This window comes from Indicator indicator, chromosome 5, assembly GCF_027791375.1.
Source record: "Indicator indicator isolate 239-I01 chromosome 5, UM_Iind_1.1, whole genome shotgun sequence".
Classification (NCBI taxonomy): Eukaryota; Metazoa; Chordata; class Aves; order Piciformes; family Indicatoridae; genus Indicator; species Indicator indicator.
Window position 1 is genome coordinate 20,858,703 of NC_072014.1, and position 17,282 is coordinate 20,875,984.

At 39.5% G+C, this 17,282-nt stretch overlaps 1 protein-coding gene across 2 annotated transcripts in view; it reads right to left on the bottom strand.

Moving 5' to 3' along the window:
• Positions 1-532: 532 nt before the first annotated feature.
• Positions 533-17,282, bottom strand: part of METAP1D (methionyl aminopeptidase type 1D, mitochondrial) — a 51,919-nt gene continuing 35,169 nt past the window's right edge. For both annotated transcript variants that reach the window (XM_054381297.1, XM_054381296.1), the window contains exons 4-10: positions 15,413-15,561; positions 14,676-14,718; positions 10,727-10,890; positions 2,312-2,409; positions 1,720-1,767; positions 763-841; positions 533-611 (exon numbers count right to left, since the gene is read on the bottom strand). In XM_054381297.1, coding sequence (XP_054237272.1) covers positions 533-611; positions 763-841; positions 1,720-1,767; positions 2,312-2,409; positions 10,727-10,890; positions 14,676-14,718; positions 15,413-15,561 — 660 coding nt within the window. The remainder of the gene's footprint in view (positions 612-762; positions 842-1,719; positions 1,768-2,311; positions 2,410-10,726; positions 10,891-14,675; positions 14,719-15,412; positions 15,562-17,282) is intronic.

Sequence of the window (17,282 nt, forward strand, 5' to 3'; positions counted from 1 at the left end):
TATCCAGGGCAGGACACCAGAGTACTGCTGCTAAGAAGGTTGCGGGGGAAAAGCCTGCTGCCTCTGCCTGCCACCCTCAGGAAACTTTTTTTCCATCCTAGTAGAAGTTACAGCCAGGGAAATGGCACTGTGCTAATTGCAGTAAAGACAAATTGACTCTATAGCTCAACTATAAAGGGAAAATGCTATTTTCCTATGTCATCTGATATGTGTTTGTCCCACATAGGATTTGGAAGAGAGAGGGCTGACTCTTTGCTCCTCATCCCCAATAACCTAAACCCCTTGCACATGCAGGCTGTGCATGGCTGCTTCCAGGATCACAAAGAAGTTATGAGTCTTTTATTAAATACTCAGCAGGTAAAACACAAAAAGGACTATGTCCAGAGCCAACCCCTCAAGCTGCTTGTTCTCTCCCCTGCATCGACTTAGGCAGCACCCATTGCCCACAGACATTATAGAAACCTCCTCTCTGTCCTGAGTGAAACTCGAAAATCCAGAAGTACAGCAGGTTCCTCTGCTTCTTGCTCCATCTTCAGGCTTCTTCCACCAGTTTAGAGAGGATTTCTGCTCCCTCTGAGGTAATCACAATGGTATGTTCAAACTGCGCTGATCTGAAATGCACATTTAGCAATTATTAGGAGTCATGCATCCTCCACACTCTTAAACTCACCTGGTTTTGGTTGGTTGGTTGGGGTTTTTTTGTTCTGTCTGTTAGAGATCAGCTCCATGGTTTAAGAGAGACTGAAAAATAAAATCAGGCACCTTTTATTGTCTATAGAAATTGCAGTCCATTTATCCTTTAGAATCTTGAATTCGGGGGACCCTTCCATTATTATTGGCTCTGCAGTAAAAAGAAAAAAACAAAATATACTGAAGTTAGTTGCACTCCTATGTGGACTGTGAAACAACAAAGCAAGGTGCAGCTGTCCCAGCAGCTAGCTCCCTTTCTGAACAGGTCCCGTCCTTCCTGGGCCAGCACTCTCCTGCAGCACTAAAATGTGAACTAAAGATGATGAGCAGGAAGTTGCCCATTCCTCTCTTGTGAAAGCGGGAAATTTTAATCACACTTTAATTAAGATCCTGTGGATAACAACCAAAGCACTAACCACACTTATAAGCAGCAGATAGTTTTAAATATCTGAATTTTTTAAACAGGCTTAAAATGTTCATTAAACCAGCAAAACAACAATTTTCTTATTTCCCTCTAATTGCTGCACCATTTAGCCACACAGTGAGAAAAAGGGCTTTCCCCCGTCAGCTCTCCAGGATTGGTATTTAGCAAGCTCAGTCTGTGGGGCGAGGCTCTGACTGGTTACCAGCACTGCAGTCCCCGAACCCAAACAGCAGCAAATGACAGAAGAGCCATCAGGCTGCTTGCTGGCAAACCGTAACTTGGGGGACAACGCATCCTTCTCATCCTCCACAGCCCAAGTCTGCCTGCAGAGTCTCCATTTTGCCAAAAATAATGTCAAATACGCAATTTAATAAGATTTATAATAAACATTTAATTTTCTAAATTTTGTCATTTGGAAGTTATTTCACACAATTGGTTCCTTAATGCCTTTTAGAAAAAATGATACTCTAGTAAGGTTCCTAAGGGTTCAGTGTTGCAAACACCCCCCTGTCGGCACGGGCGTTTCTGTGCCTCAATAAAGAGGTGAGGTAGACTTGGGCTGCTCTGTAACGTTTAAAAGGAAACCAGAGCAGAGCGTTACGAACCTACTGTGAATGCCATTCCTTCTTCCATTAGCAAATTGCTGTCATTGGCTGCAAAACAAAATAAAATCGCAGTTGTGGCTTTTTTATTTGTTTTGGAGTAAACGCAACCAGCACTTGGCTGAAATGACTGAAACCCCTTTCTGACTCGCAGGTGCTGCACATGCCGGTCCCCACTACGAACCGCAGCACCCACCGAAAGCGCTCCCACCCCAGCCCCTGAGGGACCGCCCCTACGGCGGCTTCTTCCATGCCGGGCCCGAAGTTTTAACGTTTCAGCGGGGATTTTTCTTTGCTCCGTGACAAACTTTGCCGGCGTGGCTGGGGCGCGGGCGGGATGAGGGGTGCAGGAGTACGCAGGACACGGCGAGCCAGGGGCAGCAGTCTGTTAAGCGATCACTTTGTCTTCAAAAATACCCACGCAGCTTTCGGTAAAGGAGGCCAAGGCTGCCTGCCAGCTTCCCAGCATGGAAAGCTGCCCCGCCGGGACCGGCAGCGTGTGCGGATGTGGGGGGAGCTCCACGCGTTTTACCGCTCTTCCCCGCTCCTGCGGTGTCGGTGTGCGCACAGGGGAAGGCGGATCTGGCAGGCTTACCGTGGTGCCACACCTCGGGGTGCCCATGGAAGTACGACCCGATGCCATGGCCAATGAAGGAAGGGCAAACCTGGAAGCCACCACGCTGTGCCACAGAGCTGAAGGGGCAGAGGACAAGGTGAAGCAGCATGCCCCGAGCACCATACTTGCAAACTGACCTTTGGCCCCTGCCACCACATTAGTGGCATCCCCTGGCTCATGCATGCTCTCACTCCTGCCCCAGTGCTGCTTCACCACTTTGTGCCCATGCTGAAAGACAGCAGTCATTGGAACTAGCACTGGTGAGCTGTTGCTAAGTGTCAGAGTTAACATGCCTACCTGCCAGTGCAGGCTGGTAGGTTCTGTGCCAGCCTTGCTGTCTAAGCAAGAGGGCAGTGTATTGTCTTTTTGTCTAATTGAGGGTAACCTTTTTCACGAGTGCACTGGGAACTCATTTTAACATGGGACAGATAATGGCAGCAAAGTCCACAGACACAGCCCAGCACACCACCAAACTGTAACCTCTGCAGAGTCCACCCTAGGTATAGAGCCCATGCTGGGCCATGTACCCACTGCCAGCACTGTTTCTTCTGCAGGAGATGAGAGTCCTGCTGCTGGCAGGGTGAGTTAAGAACCCTAGCCCTTCCCTTGAGGGATACTGCAAACATTGAGACCAAAACACACTGAAACTCCAGCAAATCTGTTTACACTAATTAACAACATATTTCTAACTAATCCATCACCACAGCAGCAAATCCAAATCATAACTACATTGGTTCAGTTCTGCCTGGGACATCTGCCCTGTCCTTCATGGCCTGCCTCAGGGAGGAGCATCCTTGAGAGGTGCCTGCAGCCAACCACTGATCCTTACCCATGTCGGGAAAGCAAATTCCTATCTCGATTCCTAAATAAATAGAGGACCTGGAGATATGTGGGGTATCCTCTAGCTGCTAGATCAACCCATGTCTGCAGGCTTCACTCTTCAGGCTCTACTATTACTCAAGGTGGATGTAGTGGTAGAGGGGGTGACTTGAAGAAGCTCAGTCAGGAGGGCTGCCCACATCCAAAACAGAAATACATGAAGATTTGACCTGGAGGTGTATTAGAAGTGACCAGGAAGCTACTGTTATCCCTGCATATCATCCTCATGCTACTTCTAAAATCAAACAGGAGCAAGACAGGAAGACACCTATCCTGAAAAGATTTCACCTACAACATAAAAAGCTTCATCTGTTTGTTTTAAAACAGGGTAGGCACTTAAAAATGTTAAAAAAAGAACATTAAAAAAAGTTAAGGAACTCAGATAGAAGTGTATGGTCTCAAAGAAATTAAAACATGTTAAACCACAGGGAGGATCTTATTCAGTGCAAAGTGGCCTCATCTTGCTGTATGAAGTAATCCTTTTCCACACCAGGCTTCACAGACCCTGTAGTGATGACTCCAGTGCCCACAGTCACTGTCCTGGAATTTAATATCACTACAATTGAGGGACATAGTGCTCTACTACAATGAAAATGCAATGAGGGAGGAGAGTCAACAGCTGATAATGCTGCAGTGTTCAGACCTTAAGAGCACTTTTTAACAGGACTTGCATATTAGCTTTTACCTTGATCCAAAGACTTGTAATATTTATTTAATTAGCTCCAGAGAAGAATAGCAATTTCAAGTTTAGGTGCCCTCAAACTCCTAAGTACTGTCAAAGAGTGCTACACAATATGGCTAGCAGTTGGCCTTCACTTAGCTGCATTCAAAGTCCAGGATTTTACCTTACACATCATTTATGTGAAAAAAAAATTATGAAAGTTTATGCAGCAAAAAGTCCTCCTACAGATGGAAAAGACTTTCTTCCCTGCCTTTCTATCATGTCACCCATGCCTGGGTCAGGGACTTGGCCCACTGGCTGTGTCAGTGCTGAAAGCCAAGGAAGAAGCCCAGGGAATGGAAAGGACTTAGGAAGCCAGATTACTTAGAAACATACAGAAAACAAAAGCTTATTTTCTGTGCAGCTTTCTTCTGAGCATCACAACTACATACTTTCCTGCGCCAGGGGAAGCTCTTGCCCCAGCACTCAGCTGCTGTTGAGTAGGGCAGCAGCATAAGCAGCTGTGTGCTGGGCACTGGGAGCATGAGTACCAGGGCACACAGAAGGCAGCATTAAGACAGTATCCTGTCCTTACATTGTGAAAGAAGTGGTTCTTGTGTGTTTCAATGGTGAATTCTCCCACTTGTTTTGTCAAAGAGCTTCAAAACAAGTTTGTTGGCACCAATACTTCAGCAATTACTGTCTGTGATTAAAATAGGGGATCTTAGAACTCACAGGGCTTTGACATCTGCACTGACAGACACCCAAGCCCCTCCTCCTTCCCACTTAGTAATGTCTACTTAAAAAGCTTGGGTATTCTTTATATAAAATCTTACATGGTCAATGAACCTGAAGCAACACAGAGAAAAACTGTAGTGAAAATATGCTGCAGATATGAAACTCAGCCATGTTCAATTTAGTTTTAGTATCACATTTGCCTCAGAAGCACTTTATGGGGAACTTCACAACTACCAGCTTTACTCTGGAATATTTAAAAATCCTTGTGAGCTCTTAGATCCTTGTGGATTACAGTAAAACACACAGCTCTCATAAAACCCCCAGCTACTAACCCCAGCTACAACTTGCAAAGTAGTCCTGAGAGTGTGCACATTGGCTATAAACGCTGTCAGGGAGAATTCTGAAGCATCTCTGAGAAGAGTGAATTGAAATGTTGATTTTGGTCATCTTCTCTAGCCCTGAGGATTCCCAGGCTGTGGAATCCAATTAAAAAATAGGGATGCCATGGAGTGGAGCATTTTTGCACAAGTTTGCCATTTGCTGCTGACAACAGCTCAACATTTTGGTCTTGCTGTCTCATTTCCCAGCTCAGGATCTGCCAGTGATGGGCCTTTCTTTCCAGCTTTCCCTGAAAGGCACCCTTACAAGACTGGAGCTCCCGTTCTGTGTGTTACTTCTTGCAAACATGCAGTGTAAAATCAGGCAGTTGGAGGAGTCCTGATTGCAAGTGGGAAAGCAGTGAAGGTAGGAGACAGGAGTTGGCATGGCTGAGCTAGGCTGCCTGGCATCTGCTGTGGAAAAGGAGAGCTGCACTGCTGGGTGGATGTACCAGTTTGCCAGTTCTCTTTTGCCACAGGGCATGCTCCAGTTAAATCACTTCAAGAGTAAGGGCTGGGGCAGCAGAGCCACACCACACCAACAGAATCAATGGAGAAGAAAAGAGTTTATTTGAAATTATCATTGTTAAAAATATCCATTGACAACACTTATCGTCACACATTTTATTCTTTGATCCATGTTGCATGCTTGGCAGAGGTGAATTGGGCAGGATTAAAAACATAATCATTTAATGATCCCAGTATTTGATTTTATGTTTTATGGCCACGTGTTCCAGCCCAGTGGCTGTGGAGTCAAGAGTACCTGCAGTGCTGCTTCTCTTTTGCTGATGGCAAAGCCAGGCAAAGCGTAATGTTGGGATGGACTGGCAGTGGCCAAGCTGAGAAAAGAACATCACTGAGGGCCAGACTGTCCACCTAAACCCATAGGCAGAGACTTTTATATGGTGGTATCATGCTTCTGAGACTGGACAGAGACAGGAGAGTTTGGTATCAGTTTCCTCCTGAGTATCCTCTCCTCACATTGCCAGACAAGAGCTAATTTTCCAAAAGAAGGGATGACTGCGGAGACATGCACTGCTGTCCTTTCAGCAGCCCAACAGGGGAACTTCCACAAAACAGCAACAGGCAGACTCTTTACAAAGCTCTCCCTGATACTCAGAAGCCTCCCCTGAAAGAAGCTCTTGGGTGATAAATCCCTCCTGCTAAGAAGCTGAAAAGCAGGTTGAAATAATTTCCTTAGGTGACTCAGAATTTCCTTAGAATTTCCTTATCCTGTGCAGATAGCTTCCAGGAGCATCTGTGGGACAACAGGCATCCCACTCAGCTCAACAGGAAGAAACAACCACTCTCTCTCAGGACTTGAACACCTTTTTTTTTTCCTTTTTAAAGATGAAATTTTGTCATTTCTTCCTCAAGGTAGGTCTGGTCCAGTATTCTAAGCTCTCAATGGAGAAACAAACTGAAACAAATCCCATTTTCAGCATGGACAGTAATTGCTTCTCTGGGCTCTCTGGTGGCACAAGGGAAGAATTTGGCTGATCAGACAAGACAGCACAAACTGCTTCACTACCCAGGCTAAACATCCTGGTGAACTGATCCTCAGTTAGGGATGCTTCTCCAGCTACTCTTCCCTGGGACAAAACTTTATCAACAATAGTCTTGCAGGGCAGCACAATATGAATGGCTGAAGTTGCTAAACAGACCTGTCTGACACTTCTGGGCAGTGAATACATTTGGGAAACAATGAAATCTGTAACAAGCCTATGATAACTTTTCTTTCCTAGTGACCTGATTTTTTTTTTTAATTAGAAGCAATCATATTTTTCTTAGATGTAGTTAGCAAAACACCCACTGAATGACATATCCTGCCTTTTGTTATTTTTTTATTTATTGTTTGTTTTTTTATTTATCCTTGAAAACAGCATCACTCTAACCTAGACTTGTTCATGATAAAAATACCTATTTTGAATAGTATCATATTGTCTAATTTGAGAAATTACAGAATCATACTGGGAAAATATTGAAGTATTTTTCTCTTAAATGGTAATCCCAGACTGAGGGAATGCACAGCTTCAGGGATTCCCTATAATGAAAATAAGTGCTGAGGTATAATTAGCAATATTTTTGAAAACCAACAATTGGGGTTCTTTTTGAAAGAAAGGTACATTTTAATTTCAAACTGTAACATAAATTACTGTATTTTTTCTTACAATAGTGCTGAACTTTTATTTGAGGTTTTCTTTTTCTGAAAGCAGACATGATGGATTGAAATAAAAGATAATTTATTGCAATGCTTACTTTCAAGTGCAGAGAGAAGCAGTGTAATTGTAATTTACAGTAGCTGTCAAGGAAAATCTATCACAGATGACATTAAAATGACTTATTTTGCCTGAGCCACTTATTGTTTAAATGTGCATAATCTGATAGAAACAGATTTTTTTTTAACTGGCTTTATATTGTTCTAAATTAATATCAAAACATATACTTAGAAGTGAAACATTTTAAACCATTTATTAATACTTTCATCACTACTATTTTCCTAGGATTTGGAAATTGGTTTATTTAACAATATCACATTTACCTTTTTTTGGCTTGCTACACTCACAACTTTCAGGTCCTTTAACCCACTGCCTAAAAAGTAGATTTCAAACTAGGTTTGTTTCTGTCTGAAAGACTAGTGTCAGAAACAGTAGAAGAATATGGAACATAGGGCCCAATTCTGTTTCCACTGACTGACAGATTGGCCACCACCTTCAATAACAGCAGGTTACCAAAGATTCAGATTTCCTAAGCAAAGTACTCAGGAACCCATGTAGTCTTTTATTTGCAACTTGTAGCTGGTGGGAGAAGGAACAGTGTTGGCTATCGAGCTTCTGTAACAAAGACTATGTTAGAATATTGAATGCAATCTCACCTCTATGACACATTTACTCCTAAACCTATTGTAGAAAGGAAATACTCTGATTATTTGTGTGTAAGATACATTTACTCCTAAATCTATTGTAGAAAGGAAATATTCTGTTTATTTGTGTGTAAGATACATTCTGCCTTTCACTTGAGAACCTTTATAGAAATATGGATGAAAGAAACCTAGATGCATTTTCATTCTGATGGGCCTAAATGTTTTCAGCTTGTAGGTGCCTGTTCCCAGGTAGCTATGATATCTAACTCTTCTGAAACCTTAAGATTTTGATGGAAATATGTATTATATATGTCTGTCTGCATGCAAATGACAACAAATTGAATAACAAACGACACACAGCTTCACCAAATCAAAGCCATCTTTCAGCAGAGGCAGTGTTACAGTAATTCTAAATAAATCATCACATTTAAATCATCAACATGATAAAATCTTGAGAAATAAAGTTAATGACCTGCTATTTCATATGTAGTTTTGAACAGCTACTAGCTTTGATTAATCTGCTTTGTAAAGGGGGCGCTGACTATATATTTTCACTTTGCAAGTAAACTGACCTCTGTACCAACATAGCTAAAACCCAATGTTACATTCAGTTCTGTTCTTTTTCTTCTTCTTTTTTTTTTTTTTTAACTACAGCTAGAATTAATGTAGTGAATCTGTAATGAAATGCATTATTCTGCATGGAGATTTACCAGATTTTCCAACTGAATGCCATGCTTTGCTAGCACTAGCTGGAGTTCACCTGCATGTTGGTGTGGCGTGTGGCTCTTTTTTGTGAAGAGTTAAGTTGAACACAAAAAAAGGGAACAAAGGTCAGCACCCAGCCGCCACTTGAATGTGAGATTTTTCTTTTTATTCCCCTTGATGTATACTAGGCTCTGTGTTATTAGTCTTAATGATGGAAAATTGTAGTGTTGATACAAATCTTTTTTTCAAAGTAGTAGGCGGGAGCTCCATTTGTTAGTAAGTTTTTTTGTGACTAAAAGCCACGGACAGTACATTTATGTAGCAGTAAAAGGCCTAGATGCTCTTTCCATAGCAGAGCTAATTATTCCTACTGTGACCTTACTGATCTACCCTGTTCCTAGTACATCTCATCTGTACGCCTGTTCCTCTGTGTAGATGGTGTCAGAGAATATGAAAAACCCTATAATGAAACCATTTTCATGATGGAGAAAGGCTACTGGAGTTGCACTTGCTACAAAGAGGCTCAATTATATGAGTAATTGTGATAATTTTCTACATTCATAGCCTTCAATGGGGAAAAAAGAATGAGAGCCACAAAGGAAAATTACTTTAACAAGAAAGTACAGAGAGTAAAAATGGAAGAAGAGACAAAAAAGGGAAAAAAAATAACCAGAAAAAAAGTTTAAAAAATAGATCTGGAGGGAGGAATAGCAAGACAGGGAGAACAACAGAAATGCTCAAAAAGCCTATGTGCAGCTGTGTTGCACAATTAAATTGAATTTTTTTTTCTGCAGTTGATGAATGTGACTACTGCAAATGTGCCTCTGTAGTTAGCTATCATTTGTTGTTCCGTGACAGGAAAAGGATAATTACCTCTCAGAGAGAATCAAAGGCTGACATGCCCTTTAGACACAGCCATGAATGCAGAGCTCGATAGAATGCTTGAATAAGAATCCAGTGTTCTGTGCCCCCTTCTACTCAAGAATAAATTTTGTTAAAATGCAAGAGCACCACCAGTAAATTTGTTGAACCCTAGGTGTTCAAAAATATGAGGTGCATCTATCGACTCATCCCATTTGCAAAAATAAAACTACATTTGAATTCACTTCTATTATATTCATGGACAGTAAGATAGTGAGATATGCATTAAATTTCTTTTCCCAGTAGGGGTCTGATTCAACATTTCCTATGAAAGAACAGAAAGACACTATCCTTTTTCTCCAGGCTAGTTAGCCTATAATTTAAAACTGTCAAAAACACAATTTTATACAAAGTCTTCAATAAAAGCTTCTCAGATATAACCCAAAGAGGTTTTACTAAAGTTTGATTCAGACTCTGTTACAATATTTTTAAAGCTATAAATACATCTAACTGATATTTTGCTGTTCTCTTTTTTCCTTAAAGTATTTGAAGATTTGCAAAGAAAAAAAGCTGCATCCTTTCAAGGTGACTAAGCCTTGCAGCTTTCAAGTAATCAGAATGTATTCAATAGCATGTTGGGACCATTAATAGTCCAGAGAAGTATTGCTTAATGAAATGTATATGATAGAAGTCTTATTTTTTCCCCAAACATTTTAAAATAATCCATATGTACCTTTATAAAACTAAGCCGTGTTTTTATTTAAAAACCACCAGCAGCAGCAGAGTCATGATTGCATTTATACAAAGCTAGAAGAGATGCAAAATAGGAAAAAATCTCTGAACGTGAGCTCTTTTTACCCTGCACTACTCTTTGTATGATTAGAAGCTCCGAGTTAAATATTTTTGTACTTTTTAAACAAAGAGGTTTATTTATGTTGACTAATTCTTTTGTAACATTCATCATTGCTATACAATGAAAACAATGGTTTCTAACCCTTTTACATCATTAGATGTGTCTGATACACAAATAAAAATTAAACAAAAAATTGTAAATTACATCTGTTAATTTAAATCTACCTTATGAACATCTGTGGCTCTTTCTTCAGTTATCTTTGCTGATTCTTGTGTAATTCACTTAAAGAAAAATCTCTTACCTAAAGAACAACATTATAGCTTGGCAGTTCACATACTCATATCAGACTGAAATGATGGTTTTGAATCATAAAACATGTCATCAGCTTTATACCAAACCACCAATAACCTTTGTCCCACTTGCCAGCCCTCCCTTTACTTGTCAATATAAGGCTTACCTGATTGTGTTTCCAATTACAGAGAAGGGAGCCCCTGGTCTGCAAGCTGCAATTGCTTCATCTCTACATTTCCTGGCAACCTCCACTAACTTTTGACCAGATTTATCCACACTGCCCACCAAAAAGGTTTCAGAAGTGTCACCATGGTAGCCATTGTAATACACCTAAACATATGCAGAAATGTAAAGACATTTTCTCATTCTGCATCCAGAAACAGATTGTTTCTTTCATTAAATCCATTCTTTCTAGGAATGAGCTATATATTGCAACAGACAGACCATGGGTAAGCTGTATTTGAGAGAATAAGATGGGAAAAGCAAAATATTGCAGAGGGGAAAAAAATGGCATGAAAGACTGCAAGGTGTGTAAGGGTTGCCAATTAAAATTCGAGAAAAGCAGAATTTGTGCATTACTGTCTTAGCAGTGCACTAGAAAATGCCATTGCTCAGCTACAGGATGTGGGACTAACTGGTCTGTACTTGAGAAGACAAGTGGGGCTCATGCATCCACTAAAGGGGGCTTTGGGAGCCTTCAGGTGCTCACCCACCCTGGACATCTGCCTCTGGAGCCAGCAACATGCTTGCACCTCACAGGAGTGGGGTGTCAAGCCCCACTGCTGGCTGCAGGCACTGGGAGACCCATTGGCAGCTGGCAGGGACATCTGTATCTCCACAGCCAGTATCCCCTGCACAGAAGGGGTTTCGAGGTGATGCTGTGAATGCCTGTGTGAGATCTGTACCCTGCTACAAACACCCAGAGGGAGCCCCATGGAAAGTGTGGGCCAAATCCACTGCCAGACATTGGACTTTATCATTAATCTCATTTTTAAAGTATCATGTGGCATTAACACTGGATTTTACTTCTTACTTCCAGAGACGAATTTTGAAAGAGAATAAATAAAGCATTCCCGCACGGCAAAGTTTCACATGCTGAAAACAGAGCACACTGTTGAATCCATTACATATTTCTGGGGTTATTTTTTTGACATATCATAGGTTTTAAACCTCAGTTCTTAAGAAATTCTTTGCCAGTCACTATGGAGCTCTGCAATGCACCATTAAAATGGGGTTTGCCACTCTGAAGTATGGCAGGCAGGCAAATAAAAAAAGGCTCAAATTTCCCTATGGAAAGACAAATTATAATGGTACACAGTTTTGATCTTCTAAAACATTTTTTCTCCCTCAAACAGTGGGCAACTATCCTTCTACAACTAATAACTGACCAAGCTCGAAGCACTGAACTTTTGCCACTAGTGAGTTATTTGTGACAGACAGACTCACATTCATTTTAGTTGATTCCAAACAAACCAAAGGGATAAAAAAAATAGGTACAGACAGTTTATACCAAGGCCAGGTTTGTGTTCAGGCAGAGATGTGAAGAAAATACAGGCAGTGTGAAGTAAAGGGTATTCTAAAGAAAGGTGAGTGCCAGCAAGGGCCCAACTGTGATGCTACTGCTCCATCAGAGAGCAGCTGTGATCCCCTGCTCTACACCTTCCTCTGCCAGTCCAGACTGCAGTAAATTTTTTTTTCTAAATTTAATGCCCATTGCTAGCTCATATTTAAACCAAACTGGTTAATTTTTAGTTCTAGCAAGTACGATATACACAACCCCATCATTAAACATCGTCATCCTGGAAAAGCAAATATGGATTTAAAACACAGGGGAGTTTAATAATAACAATGATAACAACCACTGTAATAATAATTATAAATACTAATAGCAATATTTACTGCAGCACATCAACTGCAACTACATATTTTGGACATTAATAAGCTACAACCACAGCAACTCTAACACATTAACTCCTTAAAAGTCAATGAAAAACCAAGTTGTAAGAAACATTAACCTGGTAATGGCAAGCTGAAAATTGCACTGCGCTGAGGATTCATTGATGGATAATGCTATAATTTCTACACTAAAATACATTTTAAAGCCTATGTGATTCAAGCCAATAAAACTTGTATTTCACCTATGAAATTCTACTATCTTAACTGTGCTAAAATGGATTTTTTTCTTCAAATAATTTGTACATAGCATGAAGTGTTTACACTTAATAACCAGAATATTATTTAATAATTTTATAGAATCCATACATAGTTATAAACAATTTGTTGTGCAATATTTACTTCGATTTTTGTTCTGTCCACCTGTGAAATGTCCTGGTTTTGCTTGTTAAAATAAGCTAAAAGATCAGTTAGCAACACTGAAAAGTATTTTTTTCCTCAGCAATTATCAAACACAGCACAGTTTGGTTTTAAATGATAAAAGCTTTACAAAGATAATCATCAATTCCTATCTTTTCAGGAATCTCCACACTCAAAGAAACATCAAGATACATTTTATTTGTTGAGGGTAAACAGAAAATAAATAAAGATATGTCTTCAAAAAGACCAATAACGTTTAGTCAGACATTATTTGTAGAGTGGCCAAGATATGCATATCATGTTAATATAAAAATGTTTCATTTTGTTCATCATGGAAAGTATCTGTAATACGAATCTACACTACTTTTTAATCTAAGGCATCATTATTATCCTGACAGATAGAACAAAACAACAAAAAAAACACAACATGAAAAAAATGAACCTTAATGAGATACAAAGAAATCAGATGCTAAATGCTTAGCTGTTGCAAACTGAAGAAGTCTAATAACATGAGCAAAGCCACACCAGTTCACCAAAGTAAAAATATGCTTTAAAAAGCATATAAAAATATACTTTAAAAATTATAGATTGCAGTGTATAAACCTGATAGTCAGAATTCTATGACTAGAGAGTATGGAGATGGAGAAAAATTTAGAAAGGTTACAAAACCAAACAAATGCATTTCTGTAATACATGTGAGTAAACCATAGGAAAAAGGTCACTGACCCTAATTTTAATGGAAAAAATATTTTAGAAAGCTTGAATCTCACACTCAGAAGTATGCTAGCTGGAGACTTCCTTGACTCTGCCAGTATGAAATTTGGTCCCATGGAAAATGGTATCAAGTTATCAAGAGTTTCTTTAATGATTAAAAAAGCTTGATTTCATGAGATGTAACTGTCTTGTACATGACATTATTGAAAATAGTGGTGAGATCAGAAGATGTCTGTATTCATATCAGAAATAAATGGCAATTTGGCAAAATATTATGCACAATAAAAACAACAACAAAAAAAAACTTCTGCAAGAAAGGAATACTTTTAAAATTTTTTTGGTAAATGAAATTATTATTACATTTCCAGTTTTTGTACTTTCTTGCTCCTAAGAAAATCCAACAAGTGTTTATTTAAATATCTATAATTGATCATTCTCTGGAAATATTAAGTCACAGTTATATCACACTATTTCTGTTTCTGTGCAAAAGGTTCAGGGCTTTTATACCAGAAATGGAACACAACACTACCTTCGGGGATTTTAATGAATGTAGGGAACACTGCTAGCAAAAGAGTTGCTGTCCAAATAGACTGACATACACAGGCCAATGTAGCCTCTAATGACAGAGTAAGATAATGACAGGCCCCACTCAAAATCAGCAGGAAGAGGAAGATCAATCTTGGCAGAGTGAAGGAAAAATGCTGGCTTTCTTCATGTTAGCTCATCTCATACATATCTATCTTCAGCTGCTGCCCAGTACTGTGGTGCTCTGCATTAACTACACAGTGGATCAATAACAATTACACCTTCTCAAAAACATGACACATAGCAGGATTGGGTTGACATTTCACTTAGGCCAACATTGATCTCAGTGCATCTGATTCCAGTCCTAAATTCAAGTCAGGCCTGGGTCTAGCTGGAATAAACACACAGTTTAAAACAAAAAAGGAAACCAGCTGCTTGTGCCCTGGCTCAGAAGTAAACAGAACATCCATCTGTGCATCCCCCATCTACAATCCACTATTCTTCCTGTTGCTACTAGTGATTCTAAAGTTGATCAAAGACTATTTTTTATATGAATTACTCACCGTGACATCAATGTTGATAATATCTCCATCCTGAAGAGGTCGACTGAAACATAAACAGAAAAAAAAAATGGTGACAGACAGTTCCCAACAAAGGGAATAAAAGAATAAACACCTAATGACACATACATAAAAAAACCAGGGGGTAGATATTTTGTGATGGAGGAAGGCAGAGGCAAACAGAATAACCATTTTTAATGCTCAGCTCTCACTACTTAGAGAACAAGTGCAGCTGAATATAAAATAATGAGAAACAACTACCAGAAAAACATATCAACATCTGAGAAATCTACCATTGTATTCATTCTTTTTCTCTCACTAGGGTTCATATTTTACTTTGTGAGTAGCTGAATGTATTGCAAATGAAAAAAAAACCCCAACCAACCAACCACAAAACCCCAACAACTACATAAATTCAAATATATTTATTATTATCCTATGCTTATTTTGCTGGAGAAAAAAAACCAGACTGTACTAGGTATTTTTTTCATGCAGTAAGCTCTAAAGACATTATGCTATTTTTTTAAAGTGTCTGGACAAATGGGATAATATTTTTTTCTATTTTACATATGTTTCTGTAATATCTATCAGCATTGTGTGGTAACATGATATGCATCTGCAGTATGTTTACATATGACATTTAGTTAAACTGAAGTATGTTCAATATTAAACACAATTTATTAATTTCAATTTAACAATGTTAATTCCCAGTGGTAAAATGTGTATTATTGGGGAAATACCTGTCAGGAATACCATGACATACCACGTTGTTTACAGAAGTACAAACAGATTTTGGAAAGCCTCCATAGCCCAGGGGTGATGGATAGGCATTCTGTCTGATTATTTCATGATGAACAATGAAATCTATTTCTTCAGTTGTCATGCCAACCTAAAATATCAAATATAACATCTTGTTAAAAAAACAAAGATAGTTTCTCATGTTTACTGAAGGTAATTGCATCTAAGCATCTCAATGAAATCTTGGGTATTTTAAATATGTTGCTTTGATATAAAACACTGATAACGCTTTATTGATATATTGAACCCTTTAAAAAAAAAAAAAAGAAAAAGAGAAAATGTTTAAATAAAGCATGCAGTAGAAACAAGCACTCAGAGGTTCCTAGAAAACGTAAAGCACTGTTTACTTCCTTTATGGTGTTTTTTCCACATTTGCTTTCTCAAAGACACCAATTTTCCATGGCATCTTGTTTCAGTAGCTGCCGTAGAAATGTTCGGTTTCAATGCTTTCAGTCCTTTCCCTTATTATTTTTAAAATAAAACTGCTCAGCACATGTATCCTAATGTACTTGTGCATTTTTATGAAATTGTTTCCAAAGTATTCTTTAATTTTACAAAATATTTAAATATTTGTCTTCATCATCTTGAGGGTATTTTACTTAAAGTTGCCATAGCCCATATGATCAAAGTGAATCTACCAGCACTTATCCATTGTTTTTAGAAATCTTCATTTTTACACTTGACATTTTCTAGATTAATCTTTTTCTCACAATTTTACACATTAACCCCCCTCCTCCCTAAGTCATTCAGCCATTTGCTGAGTATCCATGGAGTGGAAAATGCACACACTTAAAATAACACCCTTCTCACTTTTCTTTTGCATTGACTCTGCCTCTGGAATGGTTAGAGCTGAAATCTGAAATTTGGTAGGGAAACCTCCCTCATTGAGAAGAAGTGCCTTTGAAGGTTCCTGCAAATTGATTTTGATTTCAATGAGTTTTGAGCCTTTGAAAATCACACTCTGTACACAGACACTACAGTGGCTGCGATTTTGGAGGAATTTTTAGTCAGGTGGAATACAGGTAGGCTGTGGCACAGGAGGTATGCTTATCCACATACTGGAATATTTAGTGATCACACACAGTGAATGCAGCAGAGTGCACTTGTATACTGTGCTGAGGATAAAAATGGGTCTATTTGCTCAGCTTGCATCTTGTTCAGCATGATGAGGAGCGATGAACCCACTCAAGACCAGGGTTTGGGGTTACTGTGCAAGCACTCTGCTTTGCAGTAGCCGTTGCAGCCCCTGCGCTGGGATGGCAGCCACAGCCCCATCATGCTGACTAGGATACCACAGCCACTGGTTCTGGATAAATACAGGTTTGTTGCTCTTGCCTTTGCTCACTTATCTATCATCTTCAGCCCACAGACAGACTGAACCACTATGTACCAGACTAGGTGCTGCCTGCTGTTGCTCTACTCAAGGATTTTGACACAGCTTTTGGATACTCAGCACACAGAAGTGCTCTCTGCATGGCAGGCTTACACACTGTGAAAAGTTCTGCTTTTAATAGTATCTGCCTTACTTTAAAAGGAGGTTTTTGACAGACAGACAAGATTGAGGAGGCACCTACTTTGTACCTCATCCCTTATTTCGGACAGGGCAACTTGATGGCAGCTAACAAAATACATCTACGTCATAGAATTTGCTCCTTCATTCCCTAATCTCTACTTCAAACCCAGGAATGGTATTGACACAAGAACAAATGGATATAAACTGGCCACACAGTGTCAGGCTAGAAAGCAGATGACGCTTGCTGTCATCGAGGGAAAGTTTTGGAGCATCCTCCCAGTCAGGGGAGTCTTGGTCAA